This window comes from Trichosurus vulpecula, chromosome 6, assembly GCF_011100635.1.
Source record: "Trichosurus vulpecula isolate mTriVul1 chromosome 6, mTriVul1.pri, whole genome shotgun sequence".
NCBI lineage: Eukaryota > Metazoa > Chordata > Mammalia > Diprotodontia > Phalangeridae > Trichosurus > Trichosurus vulpecula.
In genome coordinates this window covers 266,177,234-266,196,494 of record NC_050578.1, presented here as the reverse complement: position 1 = coordinate 266,196,494, position 19,261 = coordinate 266,177,234, and the positions used below count along the sequence as shown (strand labels likewise).

General features: G+C 39.2%; 1 protein-coding gene across 1 annotated transcript; it reads right to left on the bottom strand.

Moving 5' to 3' along the window:
- Nucleotides 1-14,637: 14,637 nt before the first annotated feature.
- LOC118854307 (olfactory receptor 5AN1-like) lies at nucleotides 14,638-15,573 on the bottom strand. The gene has a single exon (XM_036764666.1). The coding sequence runs from the start codon at nucleotides 15,571-15,573 to the stop codon at nucleotides 14,638-14,640; it is 936 nt and encodes a 311-aa protein (XP_036620561.1).
- Between the last annotated feature and the right edge of the window lie 3,688 nt (nucleotides 15,574-19,261).

Genomic DNA, 19,261 nt, shown 5'->3' with positions numbered 1-19,261 from the left:
CCCTCAGAGAAGAAATCTAATCTGTTGACATTCATTCTTCTGGCAGTCATTTTGCCTTGGGGACACTGCTTTTGTTGAATGTAAATATTTAGCTTTGAGAGGATAAATCTATGATCAGTCCAGCACTCTACTGCTCCACTTTTATGAAGAACTCACATAGGGCAAGCATTCACATAGTGGTCACTCTCAGGGTCTCTCTCAAGAACTTGTGAATTGATTTTATGACATGGGAGACACTGGCACAAGACCAGCCAGCATGGCATGCCCACATCAGAAACGGTGCTATATTCTATGAGCAAAGCAGAATTGAATTAGCTCAAAAGACATGTGAAACACACAGATTTAGAGATTCTACCCCAAATGTTCCCATGGACTATTTGTGCCCAACCTGTGGTAGAACATTCTGAGATCATATTGATCTGATCAGCCACAGTTTGACACACTGTAACTTGACTCTAACATAGTGATGTCATTTTGATACTCTTCGAGAATGAAGGATACCCACCAACCTATGTGCCAGGTACTAGGCCAAGAACTGCAGATGCAAATACAAACAGAAATATGACTCCCTGGCCTCGAGGATCTTATATTCTAATAGGCAAAAATGACACACAAAAAAGAGGTGAAGGTGGAAGAGGAAAGGTGTCTGGAGTGGTGACATGGTTCTGAAGTTTAGAAAGTCAGAAACAGGGCCTGGAAAGCAAGCCAGCCTGGACTTATCCACAAAATGGAGATTCCAAGAGGAACTAACCGATGGGCAAAGTGGAGCAGACTTTGCAGAGGACAATTCCAGGGCTAGCAGGCCACAGGCATGCTAGGCTATTCCAGTGTGAGGAAGTTACAAGTGCTGGGGGAAGTTCCAGGATGAGCTAGCAGTAGAGAAGGTATGGTTTTGAAGTCCAGAAAGTGGGGCACAGGACCAGGAGGAAGATGGCTGAGATGAAGAAACTAGGGTTCACAAAAATGAAGGGTTTTATCCATGGCAACACAATTAATGAGTGTCAGAGGCAGGGCCTGATAAGGTTTGGAGCCAAGTCTCCTGGCTACAAGTTGTCTCCTCATCTGCAAAATGGACATAATACTATTTGCTTTATTATGATATATATCTCATAGGGTCATTGTGATGCTCAAATGAGGTAATATATTCATAGCACTCTCTGGCTATTCCCAAGCTTCTTATGCCTATGTGGAATGCAGTCTCTTCTAATTAACACTCATAAATCTGCCATCCTCCTGGATTTCTTCATGTGAAAGGTGAACATTTTATCATCAATTATACAGTGTTGGTGAAAATGAATAATTTACTTAAAATAGAAAATCAGAAAAACACATTCATTACACATATTCCCAATGCCTAGGTCCCAAGCCAAACTACCTCCCAACTGTCCTGTGCATCAACCTAATCATAGCCCTACAATGAAGCTAGAAGACCAGCACTCTGAATATGGAAACCAGAAACATTGGGATCACAAATTTCTATCAATCAATGAACCTAATTAATCATTGAGTATTTCTTAGGACCTACTATGTGTTACGCACTCTGCTAGAATCTGGGGAAACAAAAGCAAAAAATCAATAAGCCATCTTCCAGGAGCCTATGGTCCATAAGTGGGAACATCCTGCATACACACACAATCTACACAAATATATGATATGAGGTAATTTGGAGTCCAATCCTATCATTTTGTAAATATGGAGACTGAGGCCTGAAGGGGTTAAATGAAGACACAGGATAAATCGATTTGGAAAATGGGTATAAAATAGCCTTAAAAAGGTATTCCTCTTCCATGGGGTTCCCACAGTGTAGGACCTTAGGATCAAAGGACTTAAGAGACCATTCCCCTAATTGAGACTGATAAAATTGAAGTGATTTGCTAATAGTCACAAAGCTTGCAAGTGGCAAATCCAAGATTCAAAACAAGATCTGTTAATTCTATGTGCAATGGACTTTCTACCATTCCACAATGTTACCTTGTTCCTTCAGAAACAAAAAGAAGGCTTATATTAGCTGGTAACCTAGTGAGGGGGTGGCAGAACCAAAGCAGGCCTTGAAGCTGCAGCTGGGGAAAGGGGGTAGAGCAGGTCCTGAGGACTGGGTGTACAGACCAAATGGAAAGCAGAATTGGAGAGTGTGTGGAAGGGATTTTATATTGCTTGGCAACTGTAGTCAGAACAGATTCAGGGAAGACTGTACAAGTGATTTGTCTTAATTATAAGTCATTTGCATCCTGGAATTCCTTCACATTGGAATGAAGTTTACACACATCACTGTGCTGTCTGAGTTGGCTGAGCTAGACTGAACAGGGTGAGAGCAAAGAGGTACTACCAGAAAAGGAGAGAGAGGGAGTGGGAGGGGAATGTAATCTTTGATTAGTATTTTCCCTGATTTTTGCCCGGGGTGGGGGGTGGTGGTAATTGAACTCTTGTCCCAGGGTACCAAAATCTAAAAAGGAAAAAAAATTAAATTATTTTAAAATATGATAAAACTTTAAATTTGTTGCTTTTACATGTTAAGACTTTCCCTCCACTAGTAGCACAGAAACTACCAAGCTTAGCACTTAGTTACAAGAATAATCAAGACCTCTCTGATGGCACACACTGTTAATAATACAAATAAAATAATACAAATAAAAAAATATGAGCCATTATCATCACTAATTCCTTCTTTTCAACTTAATTACTTCTTCCCGTATTTTATTTTTAAATGAATGAAGGAAAACATTTGTTAAGTGCTGAGGACACAAAGAGAAAAATGTGACAGTCTCTGAGCACAAGATACTCACATCCTAATTTGGTTTTATATAGCAGGGTTCAGCACCAAGGTGGATGAGAAAATACAAAAGTCCTAAAAGTTTATCAGTAAAGCAAATGGTAAAGCACAGGCATCCTTAAGGTACACTAGCAGGTTGTTGGCAGTGTCTGGGGTTATGGAAGGCATTGTGGTAGTGCAGATGGTAAAGCCTGTGTGATGACAATTTTGATATCTCTACCCAATTTAATCAGCATTTATTCAGTTCATTGTGATTTGGTAGGTATCAGTGATTTAAGCAGTTGATTAAGTTTGAGTTAGTTATGTTAGTTAATACTGTTAGGATAAGAGTCATAATTAGTTAATCTACTAAGTATTAGTGGTGATGTCCATGTATTGATTGTACTGTTTAAATTATTATACTGTCAAAGATAGAGACCTGCTGTATTACACCCCGCCCCCCAGTCCACTGATGTCCCCATTGGTTGGTATGTTCCAGAAAACCACAGCTTCCTGTTTGCCATGTTCCAGATGGTTTTAACAACCATTGAAAAGTCCCAAGAACTGTTTTGCCAAGTCACTGACTAAACAGTGGAAATTCCCGGACCTCCATCACCTGGTCACTGATTACACAAGAAGATAGCCTTTCATTGTCACCTCTTGCTCACTGGGGTACATCATCATTGATCAAACATGGAGTTCCATTTGACCAATCATGTAACTTTCCCTTTTATGGAATTGACCAAGCAAAAGAGTTGTACCACTTCATTCTATTTTAAGCATTCTCTCATTCTCCATAGATATTCCCTGGTGTTGGTGCAGAAAGGGGTTTTTGACTACAGAGGAGAGTCTTGTATCCAATTTATTGGAAATCACCAGATTCCCTAATGAATTGAAACTGCTCAGAGTCCTTACATCTTTTGTTACACATTGGAATTTTGGGGTTACACCTGATGTACCACCATCCTACCAAAAGTTGGTATTTAGTAACTCCCAGCTTATCTAAAGAGTATAGGTAGTCATTTTTATTCCTTAGTGTGGGGTTGGGAGATGGGGATTGGAGAGGTGTGACCCATCATCATCGAGAATCAAGGAATATATCTAAGGGACTGAGTGGAACAATTCCTTCCTGCAAGGGTAAGGTTGGGGGAGAAAGAATCAGCATCCGTACAAAATATAGTAAAAGGAAGGGGACATTGGCACAAAGGTTGGGAGGAAGGAACCCTGATACTGACTGTTTCCTCCTGGCCACCCCAGATAGGGCCTGGGCTACTTAGACTGGTGAGAAAGGAGGAGAATTGTGAAGGATGGCCTTTCTTTTAATTTAATTAAGATTAATTTTAACAATTACAACATTATTATTATGAAAATATTTTATGTCACCCTCATTTATGAATATATGCCTCTCCCCTCTCCTACCTCACAAGTCATTCTTTCTAACAAAAATTAAGAAAGAAAAGGGAGGGGGGAAACATTGAGTAGAAGTAACCAACACATAATTGAGTCTGAAAGTACCTTGTGGAGGGAAAAGGGCCCTCTATCTTCCTTCTCCAGATATAAATGACACCATTCTTAAGCAATCCTTAAAAATGAGCAATAACATCCAACCTCCTCTTATGTTTATGTGTCTGCTCCTTCCCAGTTTTCCTAAATTAGCCATAGAGCAAAGCTCAGTTGCTTTGCTCTAATCCTCCAAGGACAGTGATAGATTAATAAGCTTTTGCCCTATCTCCAAGCCAGCAACAACCCAACTAATATGGACTGTCTTCCATATTTTCTATATTTCTTGCATTATATATATATTGGCAGGAAATTACTTTTTTAAGCTTACTTGGCCAACAGAAGAATGCATTAAATCAATCCCTTACTGCTGTAGTTTATTATAACCATATATCTTTTCTACCCAAACTTCACCCAAATTACATGTAAACTACAATCTTTTTACCATAACATATATGGTGTTCCACACACAAAGTCCCTCACTCCTGCAAACAAGGAAAAGAGGTTCATTTTTCTTATTAAAAGGTCGGGGAGAGACGTGGTCTCAAAGCTTTCAGTTTTGATTTTTTTAAACCTTTCTCCTTCCATTTTTGTTGTCCATATGTATATTCTTTTCCTAATTCTGTTTACTTCATTTCACACCATTTAGCTTGTCCCTCCATGCTTTTCTGAATTCTTTAGAGTCATCATTTCCTTCAGCACAGTAATATATTGTGTTGTATTCATGTGCCATAACCTGTTTAGCCATTCCACAATGAATTGGTATTTCTATTAAATTCCTGGTTTTGCTAACATATAATCATGTAGAGAAGTTCCTAATTGTTCTTCTTATTTCTTCTCATTTTATCATGCTTTTTCTTTGTTTCTGTCCTAATTTCTTCCTCTGTCATCAATTTAATTGGGGCAGTTAAGTGTTTATCAATTTTGTTAGTCTTTATTTGTTAGTTTTATTTATAATTTCTATAATTTTTCAGTTTATATTTTATCCATTTCTTTTCTAATTTTCAAGATTCTTCCTTCATTTTAATTTTTTATTTATTTCTAATTTTTGGTTTATTTTCTAATTTTTAAATTATGTATTCAGATTACAAATATCCTTTTTCCATTTTGTTATTTGTCCTGAGGATACAGTTTTTCCTCCTAGGACTAGTTTAACTCCATCCAAGAAATTTTGGTATTTTATTTCATTGCTATCATTCTCTTCAATATAATTATCCATTGTTTCCATGATTTATTCTTTCATCCATTCGTTATTCATGATGTCATTATTAATCTCCATTTAGGTCTGTATCTTTTGTTTTTTCCCTACTATTAATCACTATTTTATTATACTGTGCTTTGTAAAGGATGTTTAGTGTTTCTTTTTTTTACATTTATATACTTATGTAAATATACCTTGTGGTGCTAAAAATGTATACATTATTTATTGTTCCCTTTCATAACACACAATCATTCTTTAAGCTCAATAGCTCTGTGTTACATTTTCCTTTTTGCTTACCTTTCCCCTAAATTTGTCCATATCTGAGAGAACAGGATAGATGTAATGATTGTGATGATCTGTCTTTCTTTTGCACTTACGTAATTTTTTCCTTTATAAATTCAGACGCTGTCATTTGGTACATATTTGCTTAGTACTGCTGTCAGTTCACTATCTATAGTTCCTTTAAACTTAATTTAGTTCTCCTTTTTATCTCTCTTGATATTGTCAATTTTTATTTTTGTTTTATCTAACACCATGATTGAAACTTTTTCTGGATTCATCTCACATATAGTAAATTTACTCTCATGAAGTAAATTTTACTCCTGTCTATAATTTTAAATTGTATGTGTGTTTATTTTTAAGATGGATTTCTTATATACAATAGATGGTTGGTTTTTGATTTCTTAACCATCTCTTTCATTTTATCAGAATTTTTGAGTCATCTATACTTAAAGTTGTCATATTTTAGCTTCTGTTTCTTTAGAGAGTTTTTTTTTTACCTTGAAAGCTCAAATGTTTGACCTAATTCATTACAAATTTCTTCTTTTACGAGCTTTGTTTCTCTTTATTTTCTTTGTCTAGCTCTCTGGAACTTCTTCTTATTGTTCCATGATCTCTGGATGGCCCACAGCAGAGATGTCAAACATGCAGCTTCAGGCTTGGAGTATGATCCAAAGCAGATTAAATTAGGAAACATTTAACAGATTAAGTAAAAATACAATAAGATGTAAATAATATTAATTTGAGGTTTTCTAAGTCAAAGTGCATTCTACAGGGATCTTTGTGTATGATTTAGTGACCTTCATTTCTATTTGAGTTTGTGTCATAGCAGTCATGGCAGCACATCTGAGGACTGCTGCTGTGAATAATTTTAAGGGTCTAATCGCATAAGTATAATGATTTCTCTATTTATTCAGCAATAAACTAAACATTGTTCAATAAAGCATAAAATTCATAGCAACAACCTTAGCAAAACATATCGTGTGTGCGTGTGTGTGTGTGTGTGTGTGTGTGTGTATAATAATACTCAGTATGTCGTATGGTGCATAGCATATATCATTGCATTCAGTAGCATTCCCCAAAATACTTATTTAGACAATCAGGAGATCCAAGGCTAGGGTCTTCCCTTGCATGATGCATCCTTAAGGGGTAGCAAAAAAATACCACACCATCCACCCTTAGGTCACAGTAGAACAATCTCCTTAATCGATACCAAGCATCCAAGTAAAGTCCTCTTTCATCTTGACTAGAGCTGACTTCCAAATCCCATGGCTCTTTCTCTGTGGGTTGACTGCTCCAACTCTTGCCTGGATTCATACACAGGCAGCTCTCCGCTCCTGGCTCTCTCGATGTCTGCTCTCTCTCAACACACTGCTCTGCCTCTCACACCTACACTGTTATCTTTATATACAGTTCTAGGCAGCATCTGATGGGCTAAAACCCAATACCCATATCAGATTGGCTAGAACTCACATACCAGTCTCTGATTGGCTAGAACTCAATACACATGTCTGATTAGCTAGAACTCAAAACCCATATCTGATTGGCTAAAACTCAATGCATCTACAAGTCTTTGATTGGCTAGAGTTGAATCCAGCAAAAAGTCCCATTTTGCTTGCCATTAGAGTTTGACACCAATGGTGCACAGGATTCTGTTTTTCATTACGTAATACAGATTCATTGTCCTTTATATTAGAATATTCAAAGGACTTTGATTTATCTGAGTTTCAATTCATTCTTCCTTCTGTTTTTAAGCAACCTTTTGGTTGCTTTCACTGTTTGGGTACTAGGTTCTTAAATTAGATCTTCTTTCATTTATTCCTTTTCACTCATGCTTTGGCTCCCTTTCCTTTCCATTGCTTCAGTGGAAGCTGGGCTGAGGCTGGGCTGCTGAGTGGCATCAGCTTCTTTGGGTTAGAGGATATGGGGATCAGTGGAGCTAGTTTTCTACTCCAATTAACTTCAAGAAACATTTATAAGAAATACACTTTTCCAGGCATTGATGTAGGCACAAGACGAAGACACAAAGACAAAGACAAAGATACAAAGACAAAAATGAAACAGTCTGCATCTTCAAGGGGATTGCATTTCATTCTAGAGGTACAGTGTGTATACAGCTAAACATAACAAAAAGAAATTATAATGGAGAGAGCTCTATGGAAAGTGTCAATCTCATTGTCTTTAAAGAGACAGTGGCACTGAAGCTAAGACTTGAAGAATTCTGAAAAGCCTGAAAGACAGAGATGAAACAAGAGTGCATTCCAGGCATGGGCAATCACTTCTGAAAATGCACAGAGGTGTAAGATGGAGGTCAAGAGTGGGGAACAATTTGGATTGTGGTAGTATAGTTTGGAACATGGAGTTTGTAAAGAGGAGTGATATGGAATAAGGCTTTAAAGCTGGGCAGAAACCTGGTTGTACAGAGTTTCAAATGAAAGTGTAGCACTGCATGGGATATCTCTGGCTTGGACCACCACACTGTAACCCTTTGAAGAAGTGTGAACCACCTACTTACTCTCTGGGCTGGTCCATTTATTCTAACATGCTATTTCATTTGTAGGTCTAGATTCCCTGAGAAGCACCACCGTTATGCAGTTACATTGAAACTCTCATTTTCTTAGGGGGTAATCCCATTGCAGGATTACTGACCCCTATAGCTTGTGAGCCCTCACCAGTGTGCTTCCATTTATACAAAACATTTCACTTACAATGATAACATCATTAGATCTTAAACATAACCAATTACTTAGCAATAGAGCAAAAGTAATAATCAACACATCACAGTTATTCAGCATAAACCAATGAAGGAATAATAAATATATTATAGTTCACATATAAATATGGGTCATACTCTGTCAGTATCTGTGAGGGAGAGTGGGTATACACTTACATAAACTTAGTATGGATACATAAAACTGGAATAGAAAACCATGCATTCAAGATTACTTATTTCTGTGGACTGTAGGCTTTGAGGTCATTGGTCCATAAAGGAACATCTGTACCACATGAAGCTCCATCTTTGTCAGTTTCTCTTCTTTTGTTCTTTTTTTATATTGTGAGTTTCTCTTAATGGGCAGATTTTCTTTTCTACTTTCAAACTGATAAAGCATTGACAAGCCCTTTTCACTTATAGTCACTCTTAAAAGGGAATTGAAAAGTTTTATTCTATAGGATGGGCTCTCAATTCCCTTTGAACTACACAACTCACTAGGCTGGCTCTTTCTGGGTAATGTGAACCAGCCCAACCAACACTTTACTCTCCATGATGCTGCATTTCCATCTCAACTATCAAGAGGAAGAACCCATAAGTCAGCAGCAAAGTGTCTTTCTGCATTTCACTCTCATACAAGAGAGGGCAGCAGAGAGCAACAGAGATCTCTTTCACCCAATGTGAGTGCCTTTCAATTCAGCTGTCTTTCTTCAGGAACCAGGCTTTGACCTACTAATAAGGGACTAGCAGCTGAAGCTTTGCCACCTCACTCTCCTGATGCTAGTTTCTTCTCACAGCTTCATCAAAGCTGAATGTTCCACCACCTGTTCAGTTTTTTGCCCTCCTGCTCCATTCTTCTCTATTACCTATACGTGAACTAGATTAATAACCCCTTTCATGGCTTAAACTAGAGCCACCAGGCACTCATTTTTCCCTTATGTGGTTAAAACCTCATAAATGCCCCCTTTCTATTAGTTATGAAGTAAAGCCCTCATTTGATTATCCTTTATTCTTCAAACATTCATCATTTGGAGAGTTTTGCCACTTAAAGTCCTAAAAAGCGATCACATGAAAATGAGTTGAGGGACACAAGAGCCCTGCAGCCTCACCCCTTTCTCAGTCCTCAACACAGTCCTTTTAACATTTGGAGTTTCTGAAAATTGCTCACACATTTGGCTGAAAACTATGGCTCTTATACATGGGTTTTAGAAGTTTTTATAAAAGAAAAATTATTTTCCTGCCCCTTTCACAAAATTCTTCACCTTTGAAAGGGCCATTATCTTACCTTATTCATGAGTTGACTTATTTCTTCTTCTTTATGCATAAATACTTTTTTCTGCCTTATTCAGCAGCCAAACTCTTCACATTTTATAGGGGCAGTACCTGACACCAGGCTGATGCATTTTTAACAGGCACTGTGTTACCACCGAAGTTCTAGTAGAGGAATTATAAGATTTGATGTGTATCTTTAAAATATTATTTTGGCAGCCATGTAGGAAATATTGTGAAGGAATTGGAATAGAGTCACTGGAAGCAGTGTAACAGCTTCTTCTGTAACAGCATTCCAATCAAGAGGCTGATGTAAGCTTAGCTTTTATGTAAGGCAAGAAGGGGGTGAATGCCAGAATTGTAATGGAAGAATTGATGAAACTTGGAAACCAATTGGATAAAGGATATTAGGATGAGAAAAATTATTATTAATAACCCATGATTTGGGGAGATACAGAGTTCCCCCCTTTTCTAAAATCCTGATTTCAAAAGTTCGATCTCTTGAAGGACATTGCTGAGAGTGAGATTGGATTCAGATCTTCCTGACTCCAAGCCTGGTGTTCTATCCATTGTGCTGCCTAGCTGTCCATAATCAAGTGATAGAAGTTTTTTAAAAGTTGACTGTGATTGGTATGACCTTCAGCAATTCCTTTCTTTGTAAAATAAGTAGTCAGACAGTTGGTCTCTAAGATTCATTTTCTTCCTACTCTGCTGTTCAAATTATGACATTTTTGTCTTCTACGTGCTAAAGGTTCCTCCTGGTTCTGATGTTCCATGTTCTATGTTCTAAGGTCCCTTCCAAAATCATGTGTTCTAAATTCTAAAGTCTCTTTCATGCTGACATCCTATACCAGGGGTGGGGAACCTGCGGCCTTAAGGCCGCATGTGGCCTTCTAGGTCCTTAAGTGCAGCCTTTTGACTGAATCTAAATTGGACCTAGAACTAGGCCTTAAAGCTGCAGGTTACCCACCCCTGTTTATACCCTCATGTCCTTTCTTGTTCTGAGGAACTATGGACATGCTCTAAATTCATCTTTAACACATTCATCATTTAACAGGCCTTGCTCTTATCTAGGGAAGTTAGGATGTGGGCACAAATAAGTACAGGGGGTCCCAGAAGTCTTAGTGTAGCTTCAAGCTACTAGACCTTAAAACTGTACTACACCTTTTGGGACAGCTGGCATACTGCAAGGTGGGCTTCAACAGAGCAAAGGAGGCATCTAGACAAAGTCATCTCCAACAGTTAGAGGAAACTGATGGTACTTCCACTTGGTGAAATCAAAAAAGATCTCAGAGACATCGGCTCATGTACTAAGTCTTGAAGCAGCTAGAATACAGTATTGAGTTAGGAATAAATGAGTTCAAATACTGCCTCAGACACTTAATAGCTGTGTAACCCTGAGCAAGTCACATACCACCTTTCAGCCTCAGCTTCCCCATCAGGAAAACTGGCCCCTACCTCCTGGGGTTGTTGTGAGGAGCTATGGAGTACCCTTGGCAAACCTTAAAGCAATGATGGAAATTCTAGCTATTGTTATCATTGTTATGATTCTTAAAGCGCAAGAAAAATGTCAGCAGGCAAACCAGAGAAGGGGCTATATTCCAGGTGGGGGGGATGGGCCTGAGGTTCCTGCTTAGAGGAGAGCTGGTGTAAGGCAGTGTGTTATGATGGAGAGAGCACTGGCCTTTGCATCAGGAAGACCGTGTTTCAAATCCTACCTCAGACACTTCTAGCTGTGTGGTTTCAATTTCAATTTCTCTGGGCCTCCGTTTCTTTCATTTGTAAAATGAGGGCTTTGGATTAAATGACCTCCAAGGTCTTTTCTAGTTCTAAATCTGTGATTCTGAGCCTGTAAAACTGAGAAGACAGCTGGTAGTCTAGTGTGTTGGAATGTAGCATGTCTACAAGGGGGATAATGTAAAACAGACATGTCTAACACGTGGCCTGGAAGCCACAGGCAGCCCTTATCACTCCCAAGTCTAGAACCAGATTCAAATGGAATTCAGAAATATTTATCAAAATAAATAAAAACACAGCAAAACACAGATAACGTTGATATATATATATATGATGATTCAGTGGATAGAACACTGGCCCTGGAGTCAGAAGGACCTGAATTCAAATCCAGCCTCAGACACTTACCGTGTGGCTGTAGGCCAGTCACTTAACCCTGTTTGCCTCAAATTCCTCATCTGTAAAATGAACTGGAGAAGGAAAGGGCAAACCACTCCAGTATCATTGCCATGAAAACTCCAAATGGGGTCACGTATGACTAATCCACTCAACAAGAAGTCACTATGTGCCTACAGAAATCCTTACATATGGCTTATAGCCCGATTCTATTTGAGTTTGACACCAATAACATAGAACAAGACTGAAAAGACAGTTTAAAACAGGGCTTCTTAAACTTCTTCCACTCATGACCCCTTCAGTGCTTCTGTTTGCAACCTACAGTTTGAGAAGTGCTAGCCTAGAACCAGAGCCCTGAATGCCAAAATAAGAAGGGTACAAGTTGCCTTCTAAACTTCAGGGAGCCACCAATCTTTTTAAGAAGATAATAAATAACAAGCTTCAACTGGGCATGTTAGGAAGATGATTTTGGCAGCCATGGAGAGAATGGGTTAGAGAAAGAGTCTGAACAGCAGGGAGATGAGTAAGAGGCTATTATAATATTCCAGGTGAGAGGGACTAAGGGCCTGATTCAAAGTGGGGGCTATGTTAATAAAGAGAAAGGGATGGATTTCAGAAATTCCAATAGATTAAATTCACAGCACTTGGCCAGAGACTAGATACTGGGCAATGTGGTGGGGTGGGGAGGAATGAGAGAAGGAAGAATTAAAGGTGACTGAGATTTTGAACCTGGATATCTAGCATTGGAATTACCATCAACAATAGGGAAATTTGGAGAAAAGCTGAATATGGGGCAAGAGAATTATTTCAATTTAAGCTTTTGAAGTTTGGGGTGGTAGGTAAGACATCCAGGGGGCCCAATAATGCTACTCCTCTCATGGGGAGGAAAGAATGGACACCATAGACTCAAAGACCCCAGTGAGAGTCCATTTGCTGGGATGGAATGAGCTGTGGACTGGGGAGCCAGCTGACCTTGGTTCAACTCCCCATTGCAACATATGATGGATGTGTGACTTTGGTCAATTAAACTCTCTAATCCTCAACCTTCTCATATGAAAAATAGGAGCAAGAATACTGCTATTTCCTACCTTACAGGTCTGTTGTGAAGGAAGCACTTTGTAACCTTCAGAGTGATATTCAAATATAAATTCTTTCAATGACAATAGATCACCTCCTGTGGGCTTTGCTCTGAGTTCTTACACTAGCAGGCACTCTCACCAATAATTCTGTTCAATTCATGGGAAAAACTATTATAAAATGAAATGTAATGTCATTATATCTATGTTCCCATCTAACAAGTGGTTGGCTCCAGTGAATGAACATTGGGAGAAAGTCATGGAATCATAAGATTACAGCAAGAGAACTAGAAGACTCTCATTGGCCAAATGGTTTAACATCCTCATCTTAAGGATGAGGAAACTGAGGCCCAGGGCTGTTAATAATTAAGGTCATATGGGTAGTGAGTGGTTCACTTGTGTCCAACACTTCATGACACCATTTGGGATTTTCTTGGCAAAGATACTGGAGTGGTTTTTTATGTCCTTCTCCAGCTCATTTTATAGATGAAGAAACTGAGGCAAACAGGGTTAAGTGACTTGCCCAGGGTCACGCAGCTAGTAAGTATCTGGGGTCAGAGCTGGACTCCAGAAATTGAGTCTCCCTGACTGCAGGCCCAGCACTCCATCTGCAACAACACCCACCTGCCCATGAGTAAGAGTCAGAGGCAAAGGCTAAGAGAAGACATGGTCAATTAGCAAAGTTACAACCTGCTTCTGGCCCTGTAGTTACTCCTTGATGCTGACAAAGTGATACACCAACTGTGCCTATGGGAAGGTGCACGCTTATCCTATGATCAGTGAGACAAAAGGGTCTTGCTCCCCTTGAGGAGGAGCTAGATTCTTGGGTCTCAAGAAGGTTGTGATTGGCAAAGCAGAAGGAGCGGGCAGTACCTGCTAAATCTTATAGTGGGGCTCCCAGTGGGAGCTGCTGAGTCTAAGCACCAGAACTGTGTCAAGGAACCACCGAGTTTGAGATGTATCTCTGGGATTTCTGGCTCTAAGAGAAACCACAGGTATATGAAGATGTTTTTAGTATATTTTAAATTTATTCCTTTTGATTCTGTGGATAGGAATAAAGACTATATTCTGTTGAACCATGCTGATTGCTCAATGTAAAGAACCATGGATTTGGAGTTGGAGGACCTGGGTTCAAATATGAATTCTTCAACTTATTACTTGTGTGACCTTAGGCAAGTATTTAATGTTCCTGCACCTCATTTTCTCCATTTCAAGGAAGGGGTTGGACTGGATGACTTTAAAGATTTCTTCCAGCTCCAGGTCTATACTACTATAATCCCGTGAATCCTGTATTCCATTTTCAAGTGATTAGGGCTCACTAAAATACATACAAGAGTAGGACAGTAGAGTTTCCACAGTGTACGGGAGCTTGAGTTGTAAGAGATTAATTGAACAAAATCACACAGACCATTCCCTTTGACAAAAGAGTGAATAGCAGTACCACCCACAAAAAAAGGTAGAGCTGGAACATAGAGGTGTGAAGCTCTTGGAGAACAAGAGAGCTTGGCATTTCCCTTGAGCATCATTTGGTATTTGGTTAAGTAACCACTGGAAAGAGTACAGAATTGCCCGAGTTCTCTTCTTTATGGTGGACCAATATCAAGCCAGTGGCCACCAGCATGAAATGTGGTTGCATCAACTGTGATTCCATTTCCCATACAAAGCTCTCTAAGCCATCTAAGTAGCAATGTCCCAGCCTGTCCACTCTACAACTAAATGCTCCTTAGGCAAATATTCTCTTCTCCCACCTCTTCAGTGCTTCTTTGATCTCTTTGTTCCTCAGGCTATAGATCAAAGGATTCAGCATGGGGATGGTCATTGTGTAGAAAATAGATGCCACCTTGTCATGGCTGAAGGAGTAACTGGAGCTGGAACGCAAGTAAACAAAGAGACCAGAGGCATAGAATAGAGTCACAGCCATCAGGTGAGAAGCACAAGTATTAAAGGCCTTGGACCGACCTTGGGCAGAGCTCATCTTCAGGATGGCCTCAACAATATGACCATAGGAAACCATAATGATCAGGACAGATAGTACCCCAAAGACCATTGACAACACAGACAGGAGGATCTTTATGGCCAAGGTATCAGAACAGGACAGGACCAGCAACTGAGGCAGATCACAGAAAAAATGATGAATCACGTCTGGCCCACAGAAATGGAGTTGAAGTAATGAACACAGCTGGATGAAGGAACCAGAGAATCCACACATATATGATCCAGCCACCATCCACACGCAGAGGGTAGGAGACATGATCGATGTGTAGAGCAGTGGGTTGCAGATAGCGGCATAACGATCGTATGCCATGGCAGCCAGGAGGCAACTCTCGCTCAGTCCCATGCCAGAAAAAATGAAGTACTGAGCAGTACAGCCCCCAAAGGAGATGGTCTTCTTCTCCTTGAAGAAGTCTGAGAGCATCTTGGGGACTGTGGAGGAAACATAGCAGATGTCAAGAAAGGACAGGTTGCTGAGGAAGAAGTACATGGGTGTGTGGAGATGGGAGTCAACCTTGATCAGGGTGATGAGGCTCAGGTTCCAGGCTAAAGTCACAAGGTACATCACCAGGAATATCAGAAAGAGGATAACACTGAGCCTTGGATAGTCTGAGAATCCCAAAAGGATGAACCTCGTTACTGCTGTGCCGTTCTTTGCCCCTGCCATTGGCTAGATGCTCTTGACATCTACAGAGAGTTAAGAAAAAGAGACCTTTGGGTCAATAATTGTGCCCCCCTCAAAAAAAATTAACTGATGTCCATTGTCAGTAAAGAAAGACAAGAAATAAATGATAAAATATGGCTTCGATCAATACTTCTTGAATAATTAAAATTTGGAGTATAAAACCAGATTTTAATAACACTGTTATTTTTAAATTTTTACTTCATCTGTCTTGGGTGGGGATGGTTAGGTCCCCATTACTAGCAGTCTTCAATAAAGACAACTACATTGTAAGATCACTTTCAGTTTGAACACAGTATGTTCTATATTCTATAGTCCCTTTCAGTTTTGATATTCTGTGTTCTATTTTCTAAGCCCTTTCCCAGATCTAATATTCTATGTTCTAAGGTCCCTTTCAACCTAAATATCTTGTGTTCTATAAATCTAAAAATAAACAAATAAAAATAAAATCCATAAACTTTTCCTTAATACAATCTATTTCCACCTGTATAGGACTGTGTCTAGGTATAGCATATTTCCAAGTAACAATGAGGTTAATGAGTTCTTATCATTAGTTATGCTACTATAATGAATGGCTAACAGTACATTCTCCTAAAATCCTAGTGGGTTCAGGATAGCTACAGTTATGGCAAATTCCAGCTCTAGTGTGCATGATTTAGCTATTTACAAATAGAAATCCTAGAGACAAACCCCATATCTTCTAAAAAGAAACCTTTGAATTTTCTCCAGGAGAAAAACATAGCATATATCCCTAGGCAGTTATGCTGGTTGAGAAAATCCCTGGCTCTTGGAGCGGTATTTAGCGATACCAAAACATCAAGATTTAAGGTGTATTTTATTGGCACTTGTTCAGATACTTAGTGTCTGCCTGTTCATCATTCAGATATATACAAGTACTGTGTTGCTGGTGCTATCTTAGCATGTTATAGGAATGCTCAGATGGTTGATTTGAAATCACTGAAGACGGATAAATACATTAACGAGTGACTGTGTTCTTCTGGGGGAGCTAGGTGGTGCAGTGGATAGAATGTTAGATCTGGAGTCAGGAAAATGAGTTCAAATCTGGCCTCAGACATATATTAGTTTGTGACCTTGGGCAAGTCATTTAACCCTGGTTGCCTCAGTTTCCTCACCTGTAAAGTGAGCTGGTGAAGGAAATACCAAAGCACTTCCGTATCTCTGCCAAGAAAACCCCAATAAGAGGTCACAAAGTTAGACATAACTGAGACAACTAAACAACATGATCCTCCTTGCACTAAGACATTTTAATTTCATGTTGACATGAACTTTTATGACCTCAATCATTTAGCAAAGACTCCAGGAATATTAGAGCAGAAAGGAATATAGCAGGGTATCCAATTCATTTTCTATTTTATAGATTTCAGACTCTGTATTTGAAGTAAGTTCCTGGAGGTTCCAAAAAGTTGGATGGTTGTTCAGGAATCTGTTTAGAAAAAAAGGGCAGGGGAAGAACTCCAAAACAGCTCTCCCACCACCATCACCACCCCACCCCACTTCACACAAACCACTTTGAAGCTGCCTAGCAGCTGCATTTAGAATCAGAAGACCTGAGTTCAAGTCCTTCCGATACCGCTTACTTGAATCATTTGTAAATCTAATTAAGTCACAGTTAACTTCCCTCTTCGAAACTTGGATTCTCCATTTGTTACATTAGGATAATAATCCTTGGACTCATTACCTAATGGAATTGCTGTAAAATTCTATAGAGAAGTGAATCATTATGATTTTGTGGCAGGAGTTTGGAGTTCAATCCCCCTACGTGTGTTCATCACTTTTCTATCTGACACCATACTGTCTTCCTTTTTCATTCTCATCCCACAACATTCCAAGGCAGTGAAAAGGTATGTTTTGAAATTTCCTGTTATTTGCTAAAATTGCAGCATTTCTCTTAGCAATTACTTATCTCTGAGCTCCCAAACTCATTTAAGTGTTATTTATTTACTAAACTGAAGAAAGTTCTTTCCTTATAAGTTTTGGCTCTCTCTCTCTCTCTCTCTCTCTCTCTCTCTCTCTCTCTCTCTCTCTCTCTCTTTTTCTCTCTCTCTTTCCAGATAGACAGAGAGATAGATATGTGTATATGTGTGTATTGTATTATATGCAGACATGTGTATTGACCAAATTCCATATAATATTATTAAGTAGAATAAGCAATAAAACAGATAATTTTTATTTATAATATATCAGCTGTGGAAAATCACAACCAAAGTCACTTCTAAACATCGTTACAACTTCTGAATTCTCAATTCTGAAAACCCAAGCCCACCATTCAGTTTACTCAGGATACCAATTAAAATGGCTTCTCAAAAATTATCTTCATGATTTATTACAAAATATAAGATAAGAAGTTCTCCCCTGCAAATAAATTCTCTTAGTTTTTTTCTCTGTCTTCCTCATAGAACCACTGCAGCTAACAATCTATCAAATGACAGTAAGGCTCCTTATAAAGAATGATAGCTTACGCTGATTTATAAAGATTGGTTGGTTGGTTGTTGTCCTTCATTCTCTAAGAGGACCAAAATGACATCACTGTGTTAGAGTCAAGTTACAGCATGCCCAACTGTGACTGATCAAACTAACATGAGCTCAAAATGCTCTCCCACAGGTCAGGCACAAGTAGTCCATGTGAACTGTGGGGTGGATTCTCTAAATTTGCACATCTCACATTTCTTTTGAGCTACTTCAATCCTGCTTTGCTCATAGAGCACAGCACCTTCTCTGATGCTACGCGGTCCTGTACCAGTGATTTCCCTGTCACTCAACCAATTCTAAAGTTCTTAAGAGAGACTTTGAGAGTGTCCTTGAAAAGGCTACAAGCCAAGACCAAAGTGGAGGGAGTGTTGGTGCGTGATTTTTTTGTTTGCAGATGATTATGTTCTCAATGCAGCCTCTGAAAATGAGTTGCAACAAAGTATGGATCCATTCTCTGCTGCTTATACTAATTTTGGCCTAACAATTAACACCAAGAAAACACAGGTGCTTCATCAGCCAGCACCACACCATCCATATGTGGAATCGTTGGTTACAGCAAATGGAAGTTTTGGATGCTGTGGATAAGTTCATTTACCTAGGCAGTATACTTTCTAGGAATGTACATATTGATAATGAGGTTAGCACACACATTGCCAGAACTAGTTCCTTGTCTTGAAGGCTCCGAAGGAAAGTGTGGGAGAGAAGAGGTATTAGACTGACTACCAAACTGAAGATCTACAGAGCCATCGTGCTGACCTCACCATTGTATGCCTGTGAAACCTGGACAGTATACCAGTGTCATGCCAGGAAACTGAATCGCTTCCATTTGAATTGTCTTAAGAAGATCCTGAAGCTCACCTTGCAGGATAAGATATCAGACTGAAGTCCTTACTCAAACTAAACTGCCAAGCATTCAGACTCTACCACAGAGAGTGAGACTCCAATGGGCTGGCCACATTGTTTGAATGCCAAACTATGCTTGCCAAAAAAGACCGTTTTATGGAGAATTCACACATGGCAAGTGCTCACATGGTGGTCAGAAAAAAAGCGATACTCACAAAGATATAATAACAGTATTTGTAGTCTCTATGGGAGAAACTATTAAAGGTAATGAAATACTTTTTTGGACCAAACCTATAATTTCATTGGTATAAGGAAGTCTCATTGAGGAAACTACCTCTAC

Coding starts and splice junctions, on each gene's coding strand:
- LOC118854307 (XM_036764666.1), bottom strand. CDS start 15,573: ATGGCAGGGGCAAAGAACGGCACAGCAGTAACGAGGTTCATCCTTTTG.